The sequence below is a fragment of the Dendrobates tinctorius genome, unplaced genomic scaffold (genome assembly GCF_039654945.1).
Source record: "Dendrobates tinctorius isolate UK_male_01 unplaced genomic scaffold, ASM3965494v1 ptg000075l, whole genome shotgun sequence".
Lineage (NCBI taxonomy): Eukaryota > Metazoa > Chordata > Amphibia > Anura > Dendrobatidae > Dendrobates > Dendrobates tinctorius.
This window is the reverse complement of record NW_027361743.1, coordinates 12,922,079-12,942,404: the sequence shown is the minus strand read 5'-3', so window position 1 is coordinate 12,942,404 and position 20,326 is coordinate 12,922,079. Positions and strand designations below refer to the sequence as shown.

Here is a 20,326-nt window from a genome sequence, read left to right as displayed (position 1 = left end):
CACAGAAGTTTATAACATAGAGCCGTGGAAATAAAAAAAAAGCAACATTTTTCACAAATAAATTTTTAGCTTCATATTTTGCATTTTCATAAGGGTAACATGAGAAATTGCTCCATACAATTTGTTGAGCAATTTCTCCTGAGCATGCCGATACCCCATATGTGGGAGAATACTACTGTTTGGGCGCACGGCAGAGCTTGGAAGGGGAGGAGTGCCATATTGGAGAGCAGATTTTGCTGGAATTGTTTGTGGGTGACCTGTCACATTGTCAGAGCCCTTGACGTGCCTAAACAGTGGAAACCCCCAATAAGTGACCCCATTTTGGAACCTAGACCCCCCCATGGAACTTATCTAGATGCGTAGTGGACACTTTGAACGCCCAAGTGCTACACAGAAGTTAATAACGAAGAGCCGTGAAAATAAAAAAATCATATTTTTTCCACAAAAAATTACCTTTTCGCCCTCAATTTTTTTTCCAAAGGGTAACCAGAGAAATTAGACCCCAACAGTTGTTGTGCAATTTGTCATGAGTATGATGACACCCCCCATATGTGGGGTAAACCACTGTTTGGGCGCATGTCAGAGCTTGGAAGGGAAGGAGCGCCATATTGGAGTTCAGATTTTGCTGGAATGTTTTGAGGATGTCATGTCACATTGTCAGAGCCCCTGAGGTGCCAGAACAGCATAAGCCCCCAAAAGTGACTGCATTGAAAGTCAAAAAAGTTTAAAAACGTGGTTCTGTATGGAAGATTTTAAAGCAGTCATGGAGGCATAAGGCTGGCAATGATGGGCATTGTGGGCAATAATAGTGGGTATCATGCCTCATTCCTCTCTTGGAACATACACGACATCTTCTCTGGGGGTTCTTTCTTGTTTCAGTTGCTGGAATGAGTGCAATAAAATGTCGCTCAGTGAGTCTTCTAACATCTTCAGATTCTAAAGGATTGGCGGGGACAAAATTTTCAAAAACAAGATGTTCAATGACCTTTTCCTGATAATCAAGGAAAGTATCTGTATTTCCGGCTTTTCTGTACAACACAAAGGAATTATATGTGGCCACCTGAAACAAATAAATGACTAACTTCTTATACCAGGTATATGATTTTCTTGATACCTGGTATGGCTGTAGAACCTGATCTGCAAGGTCCACACCCCCCATATATTTGTTGTAGTCAATGACAGACACAGGTTTTGGAGTAGTGGATCCCTGATGGTCTGCAATGGCCTTTGTGGCATCTGTGTGGATCGAGCTCAGGATAAAAATATCTTTTTTATCCTTATACTTAAGGGCAAGCAGCTCTCCATTGCGTAAAGCCCCTGACTGCCCCTTTCGGAACTTTTCGTTGACCAACGATTGTGGAAACCCCTGACGGTTTTTGCGAATGGTCCCACAAGCCCCTATGTTATGGTCCACCAGACTTTTAAATAGGGGTATGCTGGTGTAGTAGTTGTCAACATACATATAGCCTTTTTGTAAAAATGGAGTTATCAGCTCCCAAACAATTTTTCCAGATGTCCCCAGATAAGTAGGGCATCCTGGTGGGTTTAGTTGGCTATCTTTCCCCTCATAAATGCGAAAAGCAGCTGTGTATCCGGTTGAACTCTCGCACATTTTATAGAGCTTTATTCCGAACCTTGCTCTCTTAGAAGGAATAAATTGCTTGAGGTGCAGTCTTCCTTTGAATTTTACAAGGGACTCATCAATGGAAATGTTTTCTGTTGGGGTGTAGAGCCTCAAGAACTTTTCTGTTAAGTCTTTGATGATGGGTCTGATTTTGAATAGTCTGTCATGTTCTGAGGCATCTCTGGGCAGGGATTGACTATTGTCGTTAAAATGCCAAAACCTCATGAGCATTTCATAACGGGTCCTAGGAAGAACTGCAGAAAACATAGGGGTGGCTTGAACAGGGCGGTTGGACCAATAGGACCGAATGCTCATTTTTTTTTTACAAGCCCCATAGCGAATGTAAGTCCTAAAAATTTTTTCATTTCTAAGACATTAGTTGGTGTCCATAAATTTTACCTAGCATAATAGGATCGTGGATTCTGGCTGATGAATTGGGACGCATATAAATTTGTTTGTAGGACAATATGCTCTAGCAAGCTATCTGTCATAAACAAATTAAAAAAATTAATTGGTCCAAAATTTTCCACCTCCACATTTATACCAGGAATGGCATTAAAATTAGGGATGAATGGAGTAGCCGAATCCGAAGCCTCCCATCTGGGAAATGCTACATCAAGAGGCAAAGCCCCTGGGACACTGACGTGCGCCAATTCACGAGCACTAGGGACAGCGCTAGTACTGGGCATTGTTCCCTGAGTTGGAGACGTTTCTCCAGAAGCACTATTTGTCCTTCTTGTTGTACTGGTCCTTGTGTGTGAAGATGGACCAGAATCACTGCTCATTTCTGAGCTATCACTGTCGCTGCTACTAAAGCCCTCGAAATCCACATCGCCATCTGACACTGCGCTTTCTTCACTGTCAGAACATAACAGTGCATAAGCTTCCTCTGTACTATAATACGGACGGGCCATTTTATTAGTTTTTATTTTTTTTTCCAGAAATAGAAAACTCTGAGGTGACGTGAGTGACTGATGTGACGTGACTGACTGACGTGACGTGACTGACTGACGTGACCTGACTGACTGACGTGACGTGACTGACGTGACTGACGTGACGTGACGTGACTGACGTGACGTGACTGACTGACGTGTCGTGACTGACGTGTCGTGACTGACGTGTCGTGACTGACGTGTCGTGACTGACGTGTCGTGACTGACGTGTCGTGACTGACGTGACGTGACTGACGTGTCGTGACTGACGTCACGTGACTGACTGACGTAACCCTAACTTTAACCTAACAGTAACCCTAACTGTTACTAGCCCTAACCTGCCTTATCTGGGTTTTTTATTGTTTTTTTCACTTTATAGCACAATTGCTGCCTGGCACAGCTGTTGCCAGCAGCACTTGTAACGCTGTTTCTCCTCAAATCTCTCACTGACAGGAGCTCTGAGGAGAAACAGCATTTTTATAAGGCAGATCGCTGGGAAAGTTTCTTGCTACAACAAACTTTTCCTAGCGAGCTCTCTCATTGGCTGCTGTGATCTGACGTCTTCAGGACCTGAACCAATCAGGTCTCGATGAGGTCAGGGGTCCCAGCATGCATTGTGCGCCGGGATCCCTGCATTATAAGGTACGTGGGGGTCCCGGGGGGCACAAAACCGCCGACAGTAGATAAACGTCGGCGCTGCACAAAGCCCAGCAAGCGCCAACGTTTATCTACTGTGGGCGGTCGGGAAGAGGTTAATGCAGCGGCGAGAGATAAGCAGGGCAAAAGCACCGCAACTGGAGGGCCACTGCCTTGTGATTGCCCCCCAGGCTGAAAAGTGCCAGCCAGCCCCCGGATAGACGCCTCTCCATTACTAACCCCTGGGCTTGATGTCAGCAGACTTTACACAGCCAACCCCAAAACAATTACCCTGATTGCCAAATACCAGGGCAATTGGGAAGAGCCGAAGCTCATCGCCAGAATTGTCACATGTAATGGATGCACCATTTCTGTGGAGGCTGCGTGCTTGTATTTTTAGACTGGGACGTGCCAATAATCATGGACCTTCCCAACCCGATAATAGAAGCCTATACTGTCTTCTTTATTTCCACTGGTTTTAAAATATAGGGGGGACGCCAGAACGATATTTTTTTTTTTTTTAATTTAATTATTGCATGCTATTTAGGGTTGATCGAATAGCTTCGGATAAGAGCTTGTCTGAAGAGCTATAGCGCTTACCGAATAGCGGCATCAGGAACCCGGATACCTTGAGAGCTCCTGATGATCGGCTGTTCGGCGCCGAAGCTGCATATGTAGCGGCTGTTTCACTATCACAACACATGTATGGAGAGCTGGGTGTGCTCCAGGTGTCCCAGGTTTCTGATGCAGCTATTCGGTAAGCGCTGTAGCTATTCGGATAAGCTCTTATCCAAAGCTATTCGATCAACCCTAATGCTATTCCCAGGCGCGCTGGGTGTTGACTACAGCTGTTATCAGCATCACCTAGTCTCACTGATCGTAGGTCAGGATGATGTCAGTTTCGGTTAGCACCCGGGAATAGCATAGACTTCACTGCTTTTCCCAGCCGCCAGAGCATTTAATTCCAGTACATGTCATGGGAATGACACACACTTGTGCGGGACATATTGACATCCGTGGTACCGGGAAAAAAATGGACATGTCCACATGTGGGTCACACGGACACTCCCATAGGTATTAAATGTTTGTGTGTGTGTGTAAACACCAGACGTACTGGAGACACTGATGTGTGAAGGAGGCCTCACATTAATTAAGATATAGGATCTCGCCAGACCCCAGAGCATAATAAACATTGTTTGTTGAGCATAAATTTTTATGCAAATCGAACACGTCAGTAAAATCTGCACAGTTTTATGAATTTCAATCTCACTAGATCTGCACATCTCTGCCGAACCCTTTAACTCTACTTGGAGAGGTGCGGTCACCTGAAAATGGGCTTGTGAGAGCCCCATCTTATCAAAGGGGGCACAACAGTCCTCCCACTTCATTAGGGTTTCGGCATCAGCTTCCACCAATTAAAACCTTTGAGGTGGGAACATTACATGTCGAAAATTGTTTCATAGTGCAGTTGATTTTTTTCATGATGATTGTAATTTTTTTTCTTTCAGCTGATTCTGTGAATATTAAAATTTTGAATGCTGGTGCTTGGTCGAGAAGTTCTGAAAAAGTATTTGTTTCTTTACCCACTGAACTGGAAGACCTTATTCCTGAAGTAGAGGAATTCTATAAGAAGAACCACAGCGGTAGAAAACTGCACTGGCACCATCTGATGTCTAATGGCATTGTACGTACGAGCGGTAGGAGATCTGGCATCTGGGTGTCCTCTTGACTGGCGCTTCCCGAATGTATATATAAATGGAACTGTCACCGGGTTTGTGCTGCCTCTGGATACAGCTCTGGGCTATCCTGCTGCTAAATGACATGAAGAGTTGTTTCAGAATTGGCCATTACCTAAACTTGCAAAAACACATAAAATTTAGAAAAAAAAAAACTTTTTTCATTAAAAATATCAGTAAAATTGTGCACCTTTCACAAAGGCCGTAAGCAATTGGATAATGTGACTACCTGATGTCTCCTCTATGAATGTGATATTAGTGTGGCCGACTCCATGCACAAGCCAGCCAGTGAGTGGCAGCTTAGAACAGGGGGGTTTTAATGGGGCTTTTTCCACTATTTGGATATTGATGACGTTATCAGTATCAGATCAGTGGGGGTCCGATATCTGTGTAAGGACCCCGTTACACGCTTCGATGTCCCAGCGATCCCACCTACGATCCGACGTGGATGGGATCGCTGGGACATAGTTAGCTGTTCGCTGGTGAACTGTCACATAGACAGACTCACCAGCCATCAGGACCAGCGAGCAAGCTGGTTTCCAATGTAAACAGCGGGTATCCAAGAGCTGCGCGGCTCCTGGATACCCGCTGTTTACATTGGAAACCAGCGTGCAGTGTCGCTGATCGTTGCTCTCCCACTGTCACACGCAGCGATGCGTGCTGGCCAGCGGGAGACCAACGATCAAAAAACGGCCCAAGACGATCCTGCACGATCAGCAATACCCAGCAGGGGGGCCTATCGCTGATCCCCGTCACACACAGCGATATTGCTGGCGTGGCGACATCGCTGTGGCGTCACAAAATCAGCGATCTCGCTGGCGATATCGCTGTATATGACGGGGCCTTAACTACAACAGTCAGCTGTTATCTGCTCCAGCGACTCTTGAAGCTGAGCTGCAGTTCTCCACAGCGCCCACAAATCAGCGAATGCAGCTTTGTTACAGAACTGACAGATGACAGCAGATCAGTGGCGGTGCTGGATGTCAGACCACCACCACCGGTCTGATATTGATGACATTTCCAGGTCATCAATATCAATGTATTGGACAGTCCCTTTAATGGTTAGTATATTGGAAGTTTTTTTTTTTTATTTATATACAGACTACTTATTGGACAGCCCGTCTTAAACTCTTCTTATAAATATTGATGCACTGTGTCATGACATGTTGTGATGCCCCTAATTATCCATTTATTCCACTTTGTAGATCACATTTAAGAATGAAGTGGGTCAGTACGACCTGGAGGTCACCACATTTCAGCTCGCAGTTTTGTTTGCCTGGAATCAAAGACCTAAAGAAAAAATAAGCTTTGAAAATCTTAAATTGGCAACGGAATTGCCCGATGCCGAGCTGCGGAGGACCCTGTGGGTATGTTCTTGTTCTTGTGGCTTTCTGTATGTTGTTAGCATTCTGTTTGTACGTTCTGACAAAGCTAATATTAACAATTTCCTCTGTATTTAGTCTCTAGTAGCATTTCCTAAATTGAAAAGGCAAGTTCTGTCATATGAACCGCAAGTAAACTCCCCAAAAGACTTCGCTGAAGGCACCTTATTTTCTGTGAACCAGGAGTTCAGCTTAATGTAAGTACTTTATAGCCGATTCTCTTGTTTTTTGCTGCTGTTTCTATTTCAGAAAATAATCACATAGGGTTATATCAGCTGCTAATGTCTGACTGTCACCAAATGTCTGCAAATTGATTGACAACTTGTATTTCCACTGGTCGTGTAGGGAGCTGTAGTTTCACCAGAGCGGCAATAAAACAAGCACAGTGGCCCATGTTTCCATCAGCTGTAGAAACAATTAATGTGGTGCCGGGGTGCATGGCTGATCATATAGAAGGAACAGAGAGGGGCTCAATACCCCCATTCTTGTGATTTGTAATGCTCCAGCAATCGGACATTTGTGACCCTTTAGGCCGGAGGGTCGCGAGCCACATCCAGCTCCTGTCCCACTTACATTAGTGATACCCCGAGCCCCCATTACCAGTTTAATGACAGCCAAAGCGTTTCCACTGAAATCGCACTAAGGCAGGTATGCCAAGCTCTAGGCTTTCCTATCTTACCCCATTCAGATCTGCTCTTCTGTGCAAGGCTGCACACAAAAGTCACCATCTAGAGAGCTACTCTTAATAGCTGCGTGCTACACCTGGTGGTAATACACAATGTTGGCAGACAGCCGCAGGCCACATATCACGGACCCACGAACCACATGTAGCTCTTGAGTAAAAGCTATGAGATTTCAGATATCTCATGCACACACAGCTTTTTTTTTTTTTTCCCTAAAAAAAACAAACAAACATTTCCTAGCTTTTCCTTCCCTGGTAGTTTTTCACCCTGAAAAAATGGTGATGTTGTTCCAGCTCCTTAAAAATCTTCATACTTTATTGATCCAACATGGAAATGCAGCCATAAAACTCCTAATCAAACCTGTGATAAAGATCTGTTCCAGATCGAAACGCGTAGCTTTAACCCCTGAGGTTCACCTTTTCTAAGGAGTTTTATTGCTGTATTTCCATGGTGGATCAATAAAGTATGAAGATTTTTAAGGAGCTGGAACATCATCACCATTTTTTTTTCTAGACATCTCATCCCATCAAGACGAAGTTCTGTGCACCTTCTGACTTGGTTGGTGAGCTTGCTGTGGTTTCTTAATACTTTGTTTTCTTTTACTAGTTTTTCGCCCTATTCACTCCTTGTCTTCCCCTCCAAGATCAGCTATGGTTCCAGCAGCGCCCACGCTTTATAAATGTAGTCACCGGCTTTCGCCTAGGCTTTCTCCGGTAGCCAGGCCAATTGCGTGTGCTGGCTCTCTCACCACCCACTGCTCTCGGCCTATCAGGGTGCTTTTTTTCATTCAAAAGCGGGGGAACTCAGCTCACGCTTTCTGATGCCACCTACTATGATTCTTCCCAGTACCACCACCTTCTACTCTTTGGCTCACGGTCAACCACTGCAGGCTTTCTGGCTGCTTCAGACTCAGCAGCTCACTGCCCAGGTCTGCTGAACCACTGTTCCTAGCTGTTCTCCAGGGTCACAGGCTCCAGCACCTTGGTAAGTTTTGTCACCTGGGGGCTGCTCTCTATCCCCAGAAATGCTCTCTGACACTGAAGGATGGCACCCTTCAGACAGGCGGACTCTCTGGTCTTAATTTCCTCCCTGCTTCCTGATCTACCAATGCCCGCTGGATCTGTTCTGTCATTCTGGATGTTTATTGGATTAGGGACAGAGCGCATCCACTTGGGGTCTTTGCTCGCTCAGTGGGAGCAACATAGGCCGCCCACCAACATGAGTCAGCCTGCCAGTTTTACAAAGCTTCCATTCATACCTTCACAAAGTTTTTTTTACAGGGTTCACACCTAGGCCTCGTTGGATGCAAACCTCGGTAGAAGGGTCCTGCAAGCCTCAGTGGCCTGAGCTCAGACTTGAGGGTATTGTCCTTTTGCTCACCCTTGGGACTGCTTAAATGCAGTTAACGATTGTACACTGCTGGGGAGGAGCTAACAGTTTTTGCGTAGTGTCAGCCTCCTGGTGGCAGCCGCATACACCCATGGCTTCCTATATCACCTAATGAAGGCGCTGAGAAAAGAGATTTTACAGTCAGTACCCAAAATCCTATTTTTGGCAGAAAGAATGGCTATGTGATATGGGCTTTCCAAAAATATTGTTAGTCCTTCACCCGATGTGATTCAATGTGTTCAATATTGAGTAAAATATGCGGGGCTGCATTGGCGTAGTGACGAGTTTTCAATGATTTTTACACCATCAACCTATTCCTAAATACTCTGTGGCCCATTCATCAAAGCTTTTACACCACCAAATTGGCGTAAAAGTTTTAAAAAATTAGTGATTGTTGGCGTTTCACGGATGTTTTAATTACGGTAGTTTACGCCTGCTAGTTTTTGTGCGCTGGAAAATGCTGTTCCAGTCATTGCCTGATGAACCATTTTTGGCGTAGCGCATTGCACTTAGTAGAGGCGCTAAGATCATTAAGCGGCATGCGCTATTTAATGAGTTTGGCGACTTCTACTCCTGCAAATGATTGTGTGCTACGCCAAACTTGATGACTCGCCCAATATGCATGGCCGCCTATAATCTGCTGTAAGTATCAGTCTCACAATCTGACCCGCACACTATTCGTCTATCCTCTCGACTGTCCACTTTGTACAACCTGACTTGTCTTTTTTTTTTTTTTTTTGCAGAAAAAATGGAAAAGTTCAGAAGCGAGGAAAGATCAATCTGATCGGCCGTTTACAGCTGACAACCGAAAGGATGAGGGAGGAAGAAAATGAAGGCATTGTGCAGCTACGAATACTGAGGACACAGGTACGTGTGGGCAGCACATCATCGGTCTAATTATTTCTAGACAATGTTCCATTACTAAATACTCCCTGGAAAATGTATCTTCATCCCTGTGTATGTTGCACAGCGGTCATCTCTCACTAGTGACCAGTTGTCTGCAGCGCTGGACTTTCTCCAGCAGCGCTTTAGAAAAGGAGTGTGGCAGAGGTGTGCATGCTCGACCTCTGCTATATTCAGATGGAGCTTTGCAGAGCCCCATTCTTAGGATTGGAGGGGTCCCAGCGATCAGTAAGTTATATACCCTATCATAACTAATTGGAAAACATGTAAGGGTCCAACCACTGCAATGTCCAGCAGTCCCAAGAACGGGGGTGCCAAAGTCCACTGTGGGAATGGAGCCATAGCATTGGTCTTGTAAGCGCACTACTGCTCTGTTGACAGGGGACTTGGATTGGTTCAATCTCCCAGTTGCCAAACCCCTCTGATCATACATTTATCTCATATCTTGCGGAGAAGTGATAAAAGCGTTTAGAAAAAAAAAAACTTTTGTAAAAATGAACAAAAAAAAATGACTACATTTCAAATGCAAATTTTTGCTAGAATTTTTCATTAGTGCTAGCTCCAAGTGGAGGTGGCTACCACGTAAATGAATGTTCGGTCCTATGACTAGGCACATTAGTCATATCGCAAAGCTCTTTTGAGGGGTCACACATTTTGAAACTGTTTCTCATTGGTTTGGGGTTTTGCAAAAGTTAAAAAAAAAACAAAAAAAAAAAAACATGGCACTGGTCCAGTAGGAAAGTATTTCCTTCCGTTTCTACCTCTTGCCGGTGTCCTGGCTCTCTGCAGTGGCTGCTAGTTAGCTGTTGTGGGCACCAGATGATGATGCCAGCAGCAGAATGGAAGTCTTGTAAGCAAGCAAATATGGGTGTGTTTTTTTTTGTTTTCTACTTTTCTGTATTCTTTCAAGAAACTTTTTAAAAGTAGCAAACAATCCCTTTGAAGTGTTGAACATTGACCTTCACTAAGTGGAGCATTCCCAGTAAGACTCCATACTCTGATGGACTTGTGAAAGAGTTGCCAAAGTGGATTTCGATAAATGGGACGGTGTTTTCAGTCTCTGCAGAGCCCCCCGATCAGTGGCAGTACTGTGCCTCGGTCCCTGTTCCTACGAGTGAGTTTTCCTAAAAGATGTTCCCTTTTTCTTTTTTTTTTCCTTTAGGAGGCCATTATTCAAATCATGAAGATGAGGAAGAAAATCACGAACGCCCAGCTCCAGACAGAACTTGTAGAAATTTTGAAAAACATGTTTTTGCCACAGAAAAAAATGATAAAAGAACAAATTGAATGGCTTATAGAACACAAATACATCCGAAGAGACGAGTCCGATATCAACACGTTCATATACATGGCATGATCTCCCGCCTAACATATCTGGATGACGTGAGTGCTGGAGCAGGCCAACTCGAATATTTATGCTAAAAGCAAACGGACTGTGGACTTTTGTATTGCATAAATATGACAGCCCCCCTGCCTTACATTACTAAAGGACGAAACTCTATTGCCAGTGCCATTCTGCCAGCATGACAGCATCTTTCACATCGATTTTACCAGCATGCTGTTTTAATGGAAAGTCGTTTTGGAAGAACTTGTGAGCTTGTAGAGTACGGTAATTTTTTTTTTTTTTTGTCCTACCATGAAGCTTTAGTGTTCAGTTTTTTCCTAATTTTTTCTTTTCCTGCCCACGGGACGGGATTATCACATTTCATAATGCACTGATTATTGCTGTTACTGTTAGACTTTAAAGGAAGGAAGAAAAAGAACTAAAAAAAAAAAATTCAAAAATTGCCCCAAAAATCGCACTTTCATAACAAAACATTGCATTAATTTAATCGCTGTTTTTTTTTTTTTTTCTCTTGCACAACTTTCGTGACTCCTTTATACCCATCATTCATTTTGGAGAGGTTCGTATTATTATTGGTTCTGTCTGCTCTCCCGGCACTTTTGGTTTACTTATTGCTCTTATTTCTTTATAAACCTGATAATCCTGCATAATTAGATGTACTGTGTCATCCCTTTATTATTCCTCCTGGAAATATGGGCATCACCATTGCACTTGTGTTTCTGCAACTGTCCACTCAATGCTGACAGTATTGGGCTGTGCAGAAACTCACACTTTATTGGGAATGGTAACATCCATTCGTGACTTTATTCATTTATTTCCAGGAGAAATAACAGCGAAACAGGACAATACAGAGATCTAAAGCGGGGTACTCCAGAATTGGTATTCTGTTGGTGAGACCCAGTCGGGAAAGCTGGTTGGTCCTCTTCAAAAACTGTTTTTTGTCTTTTCTTTTTAAGGTCTGGTCAATGCAAGGAGCCAGTATAAAAGTGTAAATGATTCACTTATGGCTAAGTTCACACGGGCTTTGAATTTCTCAGACCGGTCACATCCGCTGCTCCACGTGTTTGTCCACACAGCCGATCGGTGCAAGAGCTGCCTGCACTAGTTCAACAGTAAATCGGACCAGACTGGCGCATGCTGCCATTTTTTTTTTTTTTTTTCACTTGGACCTGGGTCTGTGTCAAAAATAGCCAATGTGCCCTTGCCCATGGGTTTACATCTGCCCATGTGTGGTCCATATGTTATCCGTTGTGCGCCTGGACTGAAAATGCCCTTATGTGAGCTTAGCCAAAGAAAGGCTCGATCTTGATTCTCTGTAGCAGATTAAGGCATGTTTGATAGTAAGAATAATGCGGTATTGCAACTCTAGTCTTCTCGTCAAAAAGATGGACACCCAACGGACCCTATTGCATGTCACCAGTGTGCAATCGAATGACTGACCTGGTACCGAAAACCGATGATCATGCACGTGATCTGGGCTTTGGACCTCCCTGTCGTTTCATGCCAGTAGTTGATTCAGAATGTTCGATTAAAACTGAAAAACATGAATACAGAAGTTTCATGCTGACCTGTAAGGCTCTGGGCATGTCGTTTTTGGTTACATGCTTCTCGGGACTTCCTCGAAGCAAACCATTGACATGTCCATATGTCCTCTGCACCCGGCATATGCTAAAAGAGTGCACTTTGGGCATGTGCTCGCTTTCACCATACATTTTATAGGACAGCAAAGTCTACAGCGCTTTCCTAATCAAAGGGACGTTGAAAAAATAAAAAAGATATGTTTTTAATGTGGCTGACGTATGGTAATACAGTGGCATGCCAAGGAATACTCCCAACGTGTACCTACAACATCGTGCTGTGAACAGAGCCTGGTAGCAAAAAAATACACATTAAAAAGTCATTGGCACTTTCTCCCGTTTTAATATGAAAATGTCACCTATTGTTGAAGGCCTCTTACAGCAGAGACTGCCATCGTAAAGACTGTATTGTACATGTATGCATTTGTATATACATATGTCTAGATGCGCTCTTATGCATCCAGACATATATTTTGTGTATTAACTTTTCCCATAAACTCACACACGTGTGTGTATATATATATGCACGTGCCTGTATATATATTGTACATATGTATGTGTGTGTGTATATATATGTGTGTGCGTGCGTGTTTGTACATAATCATAATTTTCACAAAGCCAACACAATCAGCTCTAGGATGTATATCTAAATAAATTAAATATTTGCACCAGATATTTTTATATAGTATTACTTCTGCATAGTTATTCCCAAAATAAGTCTTTTTTTTCTGTCCATGAACCTATCAGGCCATGTAGCTTCTCAAGAGCAGGAGGTATATTTTTATGTTAAATGAAGGTGTACAGACCGTTTTCGGTCCCGGCCGTGTAAAGTTTGCCCAGATCTCGGCAGCCACATTAGTGGTATATTGAGTGTCAGTCAGAATGACGACCTGTGACCGCTCCGGAAAACGCAGTCCGTCCACGAATGTGTGAGAACAGCTTTAGTGCTTGCTAATTGAGCTTCCCACTACAATCGATAGGCATTGTAATACATTGGTCATCACCAGACATCCAAAGACACGAATGACTAAAGGTCCATTTTTCTGCAGAATAAAGGTTGATGGAAATGCACGTTCCCGTGAATCGCCCATGTAAATATCCCGGCGACCAGCTGACGAACGATCTAGTTCATAGGCTGTTTGCATATTCTATGCAGGCATAAAATATCATCATATTTGTCGGTAGCACAAGCCCCACATGTAAGGTCCTATTACACGGGAAGATTTCTTCCGATAACGAGCCGCGAGCTTACAATATAATTAGCGGATCGACACTCACATAAGAGCCTTTGCCGATGTAGACTGCGAGGAGACAGTCGTTCTCTTCAGTTTTACGCATTTTGTAAGTAAGAGTAGTTTTAGGAACGTTCCTTCAGCTGCCAATAAATAGGGTCGTTGTGCCGATTGTTCCTCCCCATACCACTGGCAGAATGATTACCACATGTAGAAGACATGCCAACGACTTCCTCTGTCGGTGATCCGGATTTGATTGGGCAGCTTATCTGCCGTTATAAAAGAACCCTTAGGCTATGTTCACAGCTGGAGCAAACCACCGTCATAAAGGAAACTTAATTCTTTATTGACCTCTATTGTGAGCAGGTATCTGGTGCATAGTAACATCTATACAATGAACGTTGAATTTTCTTGGGCCGGGCTAAGACCGCTATTTTTCATAAGTCTACTGGCTTGATCTTCCAACCTCATATATGTCTGAATCTGCAATTTTATCTCGAGACTTGTGGCGGTCTGTAAAATGTGGCCGTCTGAACCCTGTCTCTCTCTGGGTCATATCTGAGCTGCATCACTGTAGCTATAGGACTGGAGTATGGAAATTGTCCACTTCAGTACTGTAAATGTCAGCGTCAGTGATAGATGCAAGAGGTGACATGTGCAGTGCCAATGAGAGCGGATGCGCTCCACTGAAATTAGCAAAGCCTTTTTCTCATGTGGAGCCGTGGGGATGACTTTCCTTATCAAATAGTATGGGAGGTGATCCTGTCCTTGGCTATTCCACAAGGCATTTCCGCAGTATCTCTACTAATCTTCATTGGTTTTCGGATTCTTTACCGTTGAGATTCCATCCTCCAGTACAGGGTCCAGTCCATTATTCTGGTCGTTCTCCATATAGAAATCTATAGGTTTGAACAAAGAGTGTCTAAAGAAAAAAACAAATTGTTATAGATAACAGCACGCAAAAACAACTCACTGATGATAACTGGTGTGACTAGATAAGACGTTGTCCAGTGAAAACATTTTTAATTCTTCATTGGGTTGGTATTCGGTCAGCTGGGACGCACACCGATTGACAGAACAGGAAATGTTTATTTCTGATGGGGCGCTTTTATACCGGTTGGATATTTGATCGCCGCTCCACTCATTCTGTGTGGCTGCCAGAAATAGCAGAGCGCACCGCTCAGCAGCTGTATTGGGAATGAATGGAGCAGCTGTCGGGCGTGTGCACTGCCACTCATAGAGATAAAATTGGCCCCTTTCACCTATTTATTGCAGGTCCCCTTGGTCACACTCCACACCAATCAATAAGTTGTCACCTACCGTGTCTTGTTTTCACAACCCCTTTAAGACCTATTTAGACTCCCCTTTTTTTTCCCCGGAAATTACAATGTTCCACTATCGACGCCTGCATTTTTTTTTTTAAAAACGAGCCAACGAAAACCAATGGGGCCGGAACGATTATTACTGCAATGTTCTCGGCAGCACTTCTCCTGCTTTCACAGAAAAAAATTCAGCCAATAACTATTTAGACACTAGAATAAATGGTTTTATCACCCGACAGACAGTTGTTTAACTGGTAATCACCGTCTTGTTTACACGGGCGGATTATTGAGAGCAAATGTGGACAATTATCAGCTCATTTAAAAGGGTGCTTAGTGGACCTACCTCCTACCCGTCAGTCCTAATCCCTACTTGCCCGATGTCCGCACACATCGCAATCTGAATGTACAAAGCACCGAACGAAGGTAAACTTGTACACAACACAATACAAGGGTGAATGTGATCATGTGTATGTAAATGGCGAGATTATGTCCAGTCTTTTTCATGTTACCCTTCAGTTTTATTAACTTTTAAGCTGTACAATAAAAACCTTGAGGTGCATAAAAGCTTTGTATCATGTGCAAATGCATTTTTATTATCAGATCGTACAGTGACCATATGTGTAACATCAGACCATGATCAGACCATTCTCTACATCTCTACTCATTGAACACTTACTATTGGGAGTTCAGGGAATGCTTGCGCATCTCTAGAGTACTAGTTATGTCACCTTGTGGCCTAGGTGGGTGGCCAAGAGAAACATCCTACAATTAGGCCACTTGTGTGCCATCAGGGTTTTGCTGCTGCCATGTGTTTTTCAGCCACTCGCTTGTCATAATTATCAAGGTATACATTTTTTTAACAGCTTTTTAACCCCATTTTTTTAACCCCAATTTTAGGCACTGCCCTATCATGAATGTCTTCTAGAAGATAAGACACGAAGTTCTCCACTGGGCTCACCTTATGCTGGAAACACATAGACTGTTTTTATGGCACCCTTTTGTCTTTAGCAGCTTGGCTCAATTAAAGTGAGTGACCTACCAAACTCAGACGCATTGAGAAGAGCGATGCTGGACATTTGTGGCCTCCTTTACGCTAATTGATGGGGAATCTAAGAGTCGGGCACCAATTGATCACATACTGAAGGTCGTACATTTAATGTCACTCATGTCTAAGTACCATGCTTTAATGACGGCCAACAGAGATGGGGAATATCTTGTTCTTCCTTATGATACACATTGTCAAGTCAGCACTGTGGCATCCAAAAGCAGTCCTGTCACTAATGGCCATACTCATTGGAAGATTTCTCCTTTGCCTCATTGGGGGACACAGGTGCTGTGGGTGTATGCTTCTGCCGTTAGGAGGCTGACACTAAGTGAAAAAAAGAGGTTAGCTCCTCCTCCGTTGTATACACCCTTGCCCTTATTGCGGGCGAAACTTAGATTTTTGCTTAGTGTCCATGGAGGCACACACATCTGGTTTTGCTCCAGACTTTTTTTTTTTTTTTCCATGAAGATGAGACAGGGGCGACGGACCCTATTAAAAGGGTCCAATCTCCCCAAACTATCAACGGGCGAGCACGTGCTGAATATCGTCTCCACGTATCCTCTCCCGCACCGTGGGACATATCTGGGCCTTTTTCCCCAGACCTTTTTTTATTTTATTTTTACCGTCTATGAAGATGAGACAGGGGCAACGGATCCTATTGAAATGGTCCGATTTCCCCAAACCATCAACGGGCAGGGGATAAATTGAGGCCGCGGCTTTAGCCGAAGCTAGGCCGCGACCGGAAGTTCCGCCTCCGGGCTGGGCATCACTTCCAGCGGCCTGCCTCCCAGACCTGGGTGGCGGGGCATAAATTTAGTCCCTGGCTTCGGAGCGCGGCTAGGCCGCAGACCCGGATATACCGCCCCTGGACCGGTTTATATGCTGGCGGTCCGCCCCATGGCTGGTGGCACGCGATTTTTGTGCGGAGGCGTCCAGGAATGGGGGGGCACAAGACTAGGGTAAGTGCTGCCCGGGAGACCACAGGGAAAGCGAGGCGCTACCTCCTTCCCCCTATCCCCAGCAGTGGACAGATACAGCATGTCTGAAGAAGCAGCATGCATCTCTTGTTGGGCTGCGTTTCCGCAGGCACAGAGCAGGCGATTATGCAAAGCCGGCGACTCCAAACGTGCCCAGGAGCCCTCCCTTGCGACCGAACCCACAATACTGGTGTGGACAGACCACAGAGGACAAGGCTCGGGATTCCCGCGGTACAGCGCCCTCAACCCGATGCCTAACAGAACCTCAGTGTCCGTCCTCCCCTGCAACCGCGACCAGTGTGCCAAGCCCCCCAGAGTGGGTCCTACCACTGTCACAGTTCATGCAATTGAGTCCCTTCAGGCCTCAGATGGGGGCAGGGACAGTGGCTCGCCGGCCTTAGAGGGGACCTCCACCTCACAAGAGTCCCTCGCCTGCAGGGGCCGCTCACTCCAGGCAGACCCGAGGGAAACGAATCCACACAGTGTCGCCCAGTCCATCCGGTACCTTGGCATCCGTAAGTTCTGCTTCTCGCTCCCTGTCACCAGTGGTTGAAAGCGAGCAGACCTCAGAATGTGACTCAGTCGAGCCCCTTGACCTGGATTCTCCAGCATCACGCAGCGGCTACGGGGCATGAAGTGGCATTTAAGCAAGTGAAGCGCCCACACAGAATTTTTTCCTCTCACCCGGAGTTTGAGGACATAGTGCAGCGGCACAGAGAACGTCCAGACAGGCGTTTCTCGGGTCAAAAGGCACTCGAAACAAGGTATCCGTTTGCTCCTGACCTCTGTAAAAGATGGATGGAATCCCCGTTGGGGATCCTCCGGTTTTGCGCCTAGCCACTAAGACCCTGCTATCCGTCCCTAGTGTTTCCTCAATTAAGGATCCCACGGATCGCCTTATAGAGAGCTTAGCTCGCTCAGTATATGAGGCGTCAGGGTCAGCGCTCGCTCCCTCATTCGCAGCAACTTGGGTAGCCAAGGCTATGATATGGGCCGAAACATTAAACAAGGTTGCGCAGGAACAGGCTCTACCTGCAGAGATTTCGGAGGTCGCAGGTCAGATGGCGATGGCCGGAGACTATGTAATCAATGCGTTTTTGGATGCGGACAATTGCTCAGCACTTGCTGCCGCTAATGCAATTTCTATCAGAAGAGCCCTATGGTTAAGGACATGGCGAGCCGATTCTACTTCTAAGAAGTCCTTGACTTCCCTGCCTTATCAGTGCGGCCACCTATTTGGGGAGAAGTTGGATCAACTTATCTCCGACTCCACAGGAGGAAAGAGCGGGTTTCTCCCTCAACAAAAGCTCAAAACGCTTTTTCGTCACCCGTTTTCAGGCACGTTTTCGGGCCTTTCGCAACCCCGGGAGGACTACAGCGGCCAATTCCGCCGCCTCAGGATAACCAGGATAGGGAGCGGCAGGTCTCATATAGAGCCAACCCATTGGGGAGAATGCATACTCAGCAGCCCAGATCGAGGGGATCCAGATCCCAAAGATCGTCGGCCAAATGACTCGAGGCCTTTACCAGACAACACCGGCAAGGTGGGCGGCCGCCTACACTGGTTTCACTACGTCTGGGTCAATGTCGCTCACGACGCATGGGGAAAGGAATTGGTGGCCTCGGGTTACAGAATAGAATTTTGTCAGATATCTTCCATGATGGTTTTTTCTTCCCGGCTTCCCAGGGTGGATACCCAGGCAAGGGCTCTATTGGGAGCCATCAAATCGCTCCAGCACAACGGAGTCATTGTTCCAGTGCCGGAACACGAAAGACCTCAGGGGTCTGTCAGGCTTGTTTTGGACCTGAAGCTTCTGAACAAATTCATCAGGATCAGACATTTCTGGATGGAGTCTCTGTTCAGTCATATCTGCCATGGAGCAGTGAGAATACTTGGCCTCAATAGACATCCAGGGCGCATATCTGCATATTCCCATTTTTCCTCCTCATCAGAGGTTTCTACGCTTCACCATCGGCGATCAACATTTTCAGTTCGTAGCGCTACCCCTCGGGCTAGCCACGGCTCCCAGAGTGTTCACAAAGGTTATGGCAGTTGTCATGGCCACACTGCATTCTCGAGGCATAGTCGTCTTGCCTTATCTGGACGACCTCTTGGTCAAGGGCCCGTCAATACGGGCATGCGAGGAAAATGTCAATATCACGCTAGATACTCTTGCCCGCTTAGGATGGTTGGCAATGCAAAGAAGTCATCCCTTGTGCCAGCTCAGAGGATCTCCTTCCTAGGAATGATCTTCGACACTTGCCGAGGGTTGGTAATTCTCCCTCAGGAAAAGGCGCTAGCTCTCCGGCAGGGAGTCCGGACACTTCACCAACCAGTCCATCATACCATCTGATGCAGGATGAGGATTCTAGGGAAAATGGTGGCAGCAATGAAAGCGATACCTGTTGCCCAGTTCCACCTTCGCCCCCTGAAGCACGCCCTCTTGTCCGCCTGGGACAAGAATCCTTTCACGCTCGATCGGCTGTGCCGACTGTCCTCTCAAGTCAGGCAGTCGCTCAGATGGTGGATAACCAGTTCCTCTCTGGCCCAGGGGAAACCTTTCCCCCCAGATCATTGGTTGGTAATGACAACCGACGCCAGACTCCTTGGTGGGGGAGCGGTGTTTCGCCACCACACAGCCCAGGAACGGTGGTCGCCACAGGAGGCACGCCTCCCGATCAACTTATTGGAGATACGAACAATTCGGCTGGCTCTGCAGAAGTTTCTTCACTTTCTAGCAGGCCGCCCCGTCTGGATTCAATCGGACAACACCACGGTGGTGGCTTACATAAATCATCAAGGGGGCACCCGCAGCAGAGCAACCATGCTTCAGTGGGCCGAAGCAAACCACTCAGTGATTTCGGCTGTCCACATTCCGGGGCATGGAAAATTGGGTGGCAGACTTTCTCAGCCGGCAGGGTCTTGCATCCGGAGAGTGGTCTCTACATCCCGAAGCTTTTCAGCAGCTTTGTCAACTGTGGGAAGCTCCGGATGTGGACCTGATGGCTTCCAGAGTGAATGCCAAGGTGCCCACATATGTCGCTCAGGCCAGGGACCCGCAGGCATTCGTGGTGGACACGTGGGTTCTGCCATGGCACCAATTTCGCCTCCCATATCTATTTCCTCCGCTGCTACTACTTCCGAGAGTCATCAAAAAGATCAAGACGGAAGGGGTGCCGACGATCCTGCTGGCCCCGTCGAGCATGGGACGCAGATCTAATGCAGCTGCTCGCCGACGTTCCTTGGCGCCTGCCATAGCGACCAGATCTACTGTCTCAAGGGCCGATTTGCCACCCGAATTCAGGGACCCTGTGTTTGACGGCATGGTCGTTGAATCTTGGATTCTAACCCAGGCAGGGTTCGGGAGCGAGGTGGTCGCTACAATGATTAGCGCCCAGAAGCCTGCTTCAGCACAAATTTACCACCACACCTGGAAGGTGTTCTTTGCTTGGTGTCGACGCCGCGGTGTTTCCCCGCTGGGATTCTCGATCCCCAACATCTTGGCTTTTCTCCAGTCGGGCTTAGAGTGCCCAGATAGCTCA

The 20,326-nt window shown here is 46.0% G+C and overlaps 1 protein-coding gene across 1 annotated transcript in view; it reads left to right on the top strand.

Annotated features, from left to right (window-relative positions):
• Nucleotides 1–15,325, top strand: part of CUL5 (cullin 5) — a 94,002-nt gene extending 78,677 nt beyond the window's left edge. Inside the window, exons 15-19 of the mRNA XM_073583002.1 lie at nt 4,701–4,876; nt 6,134–6,295; nt 6,389–6,507; nt 9,126–9,249; nt 10,448–15,325. Coding sequence (XP_073439103.1) covers nt 4,701–4,876; nt 6,134–6,295; nt 6,389–6,507; nt 9,126–9,249; nt 10,448–10,642 — 776 coding nt within the window. The 3' untranslated portion in view covers nt 10,643–15,325. The remainder of the gene's footprint in view (nt 1–4,700; nt 4,877–6,133; nt 6,296–6,388; nt 6,508–9,125; nt 9,250–10,447) is intronic.
• Nucleotides 15,326–20,326: the final 5,001 nt, after the last annotated feature.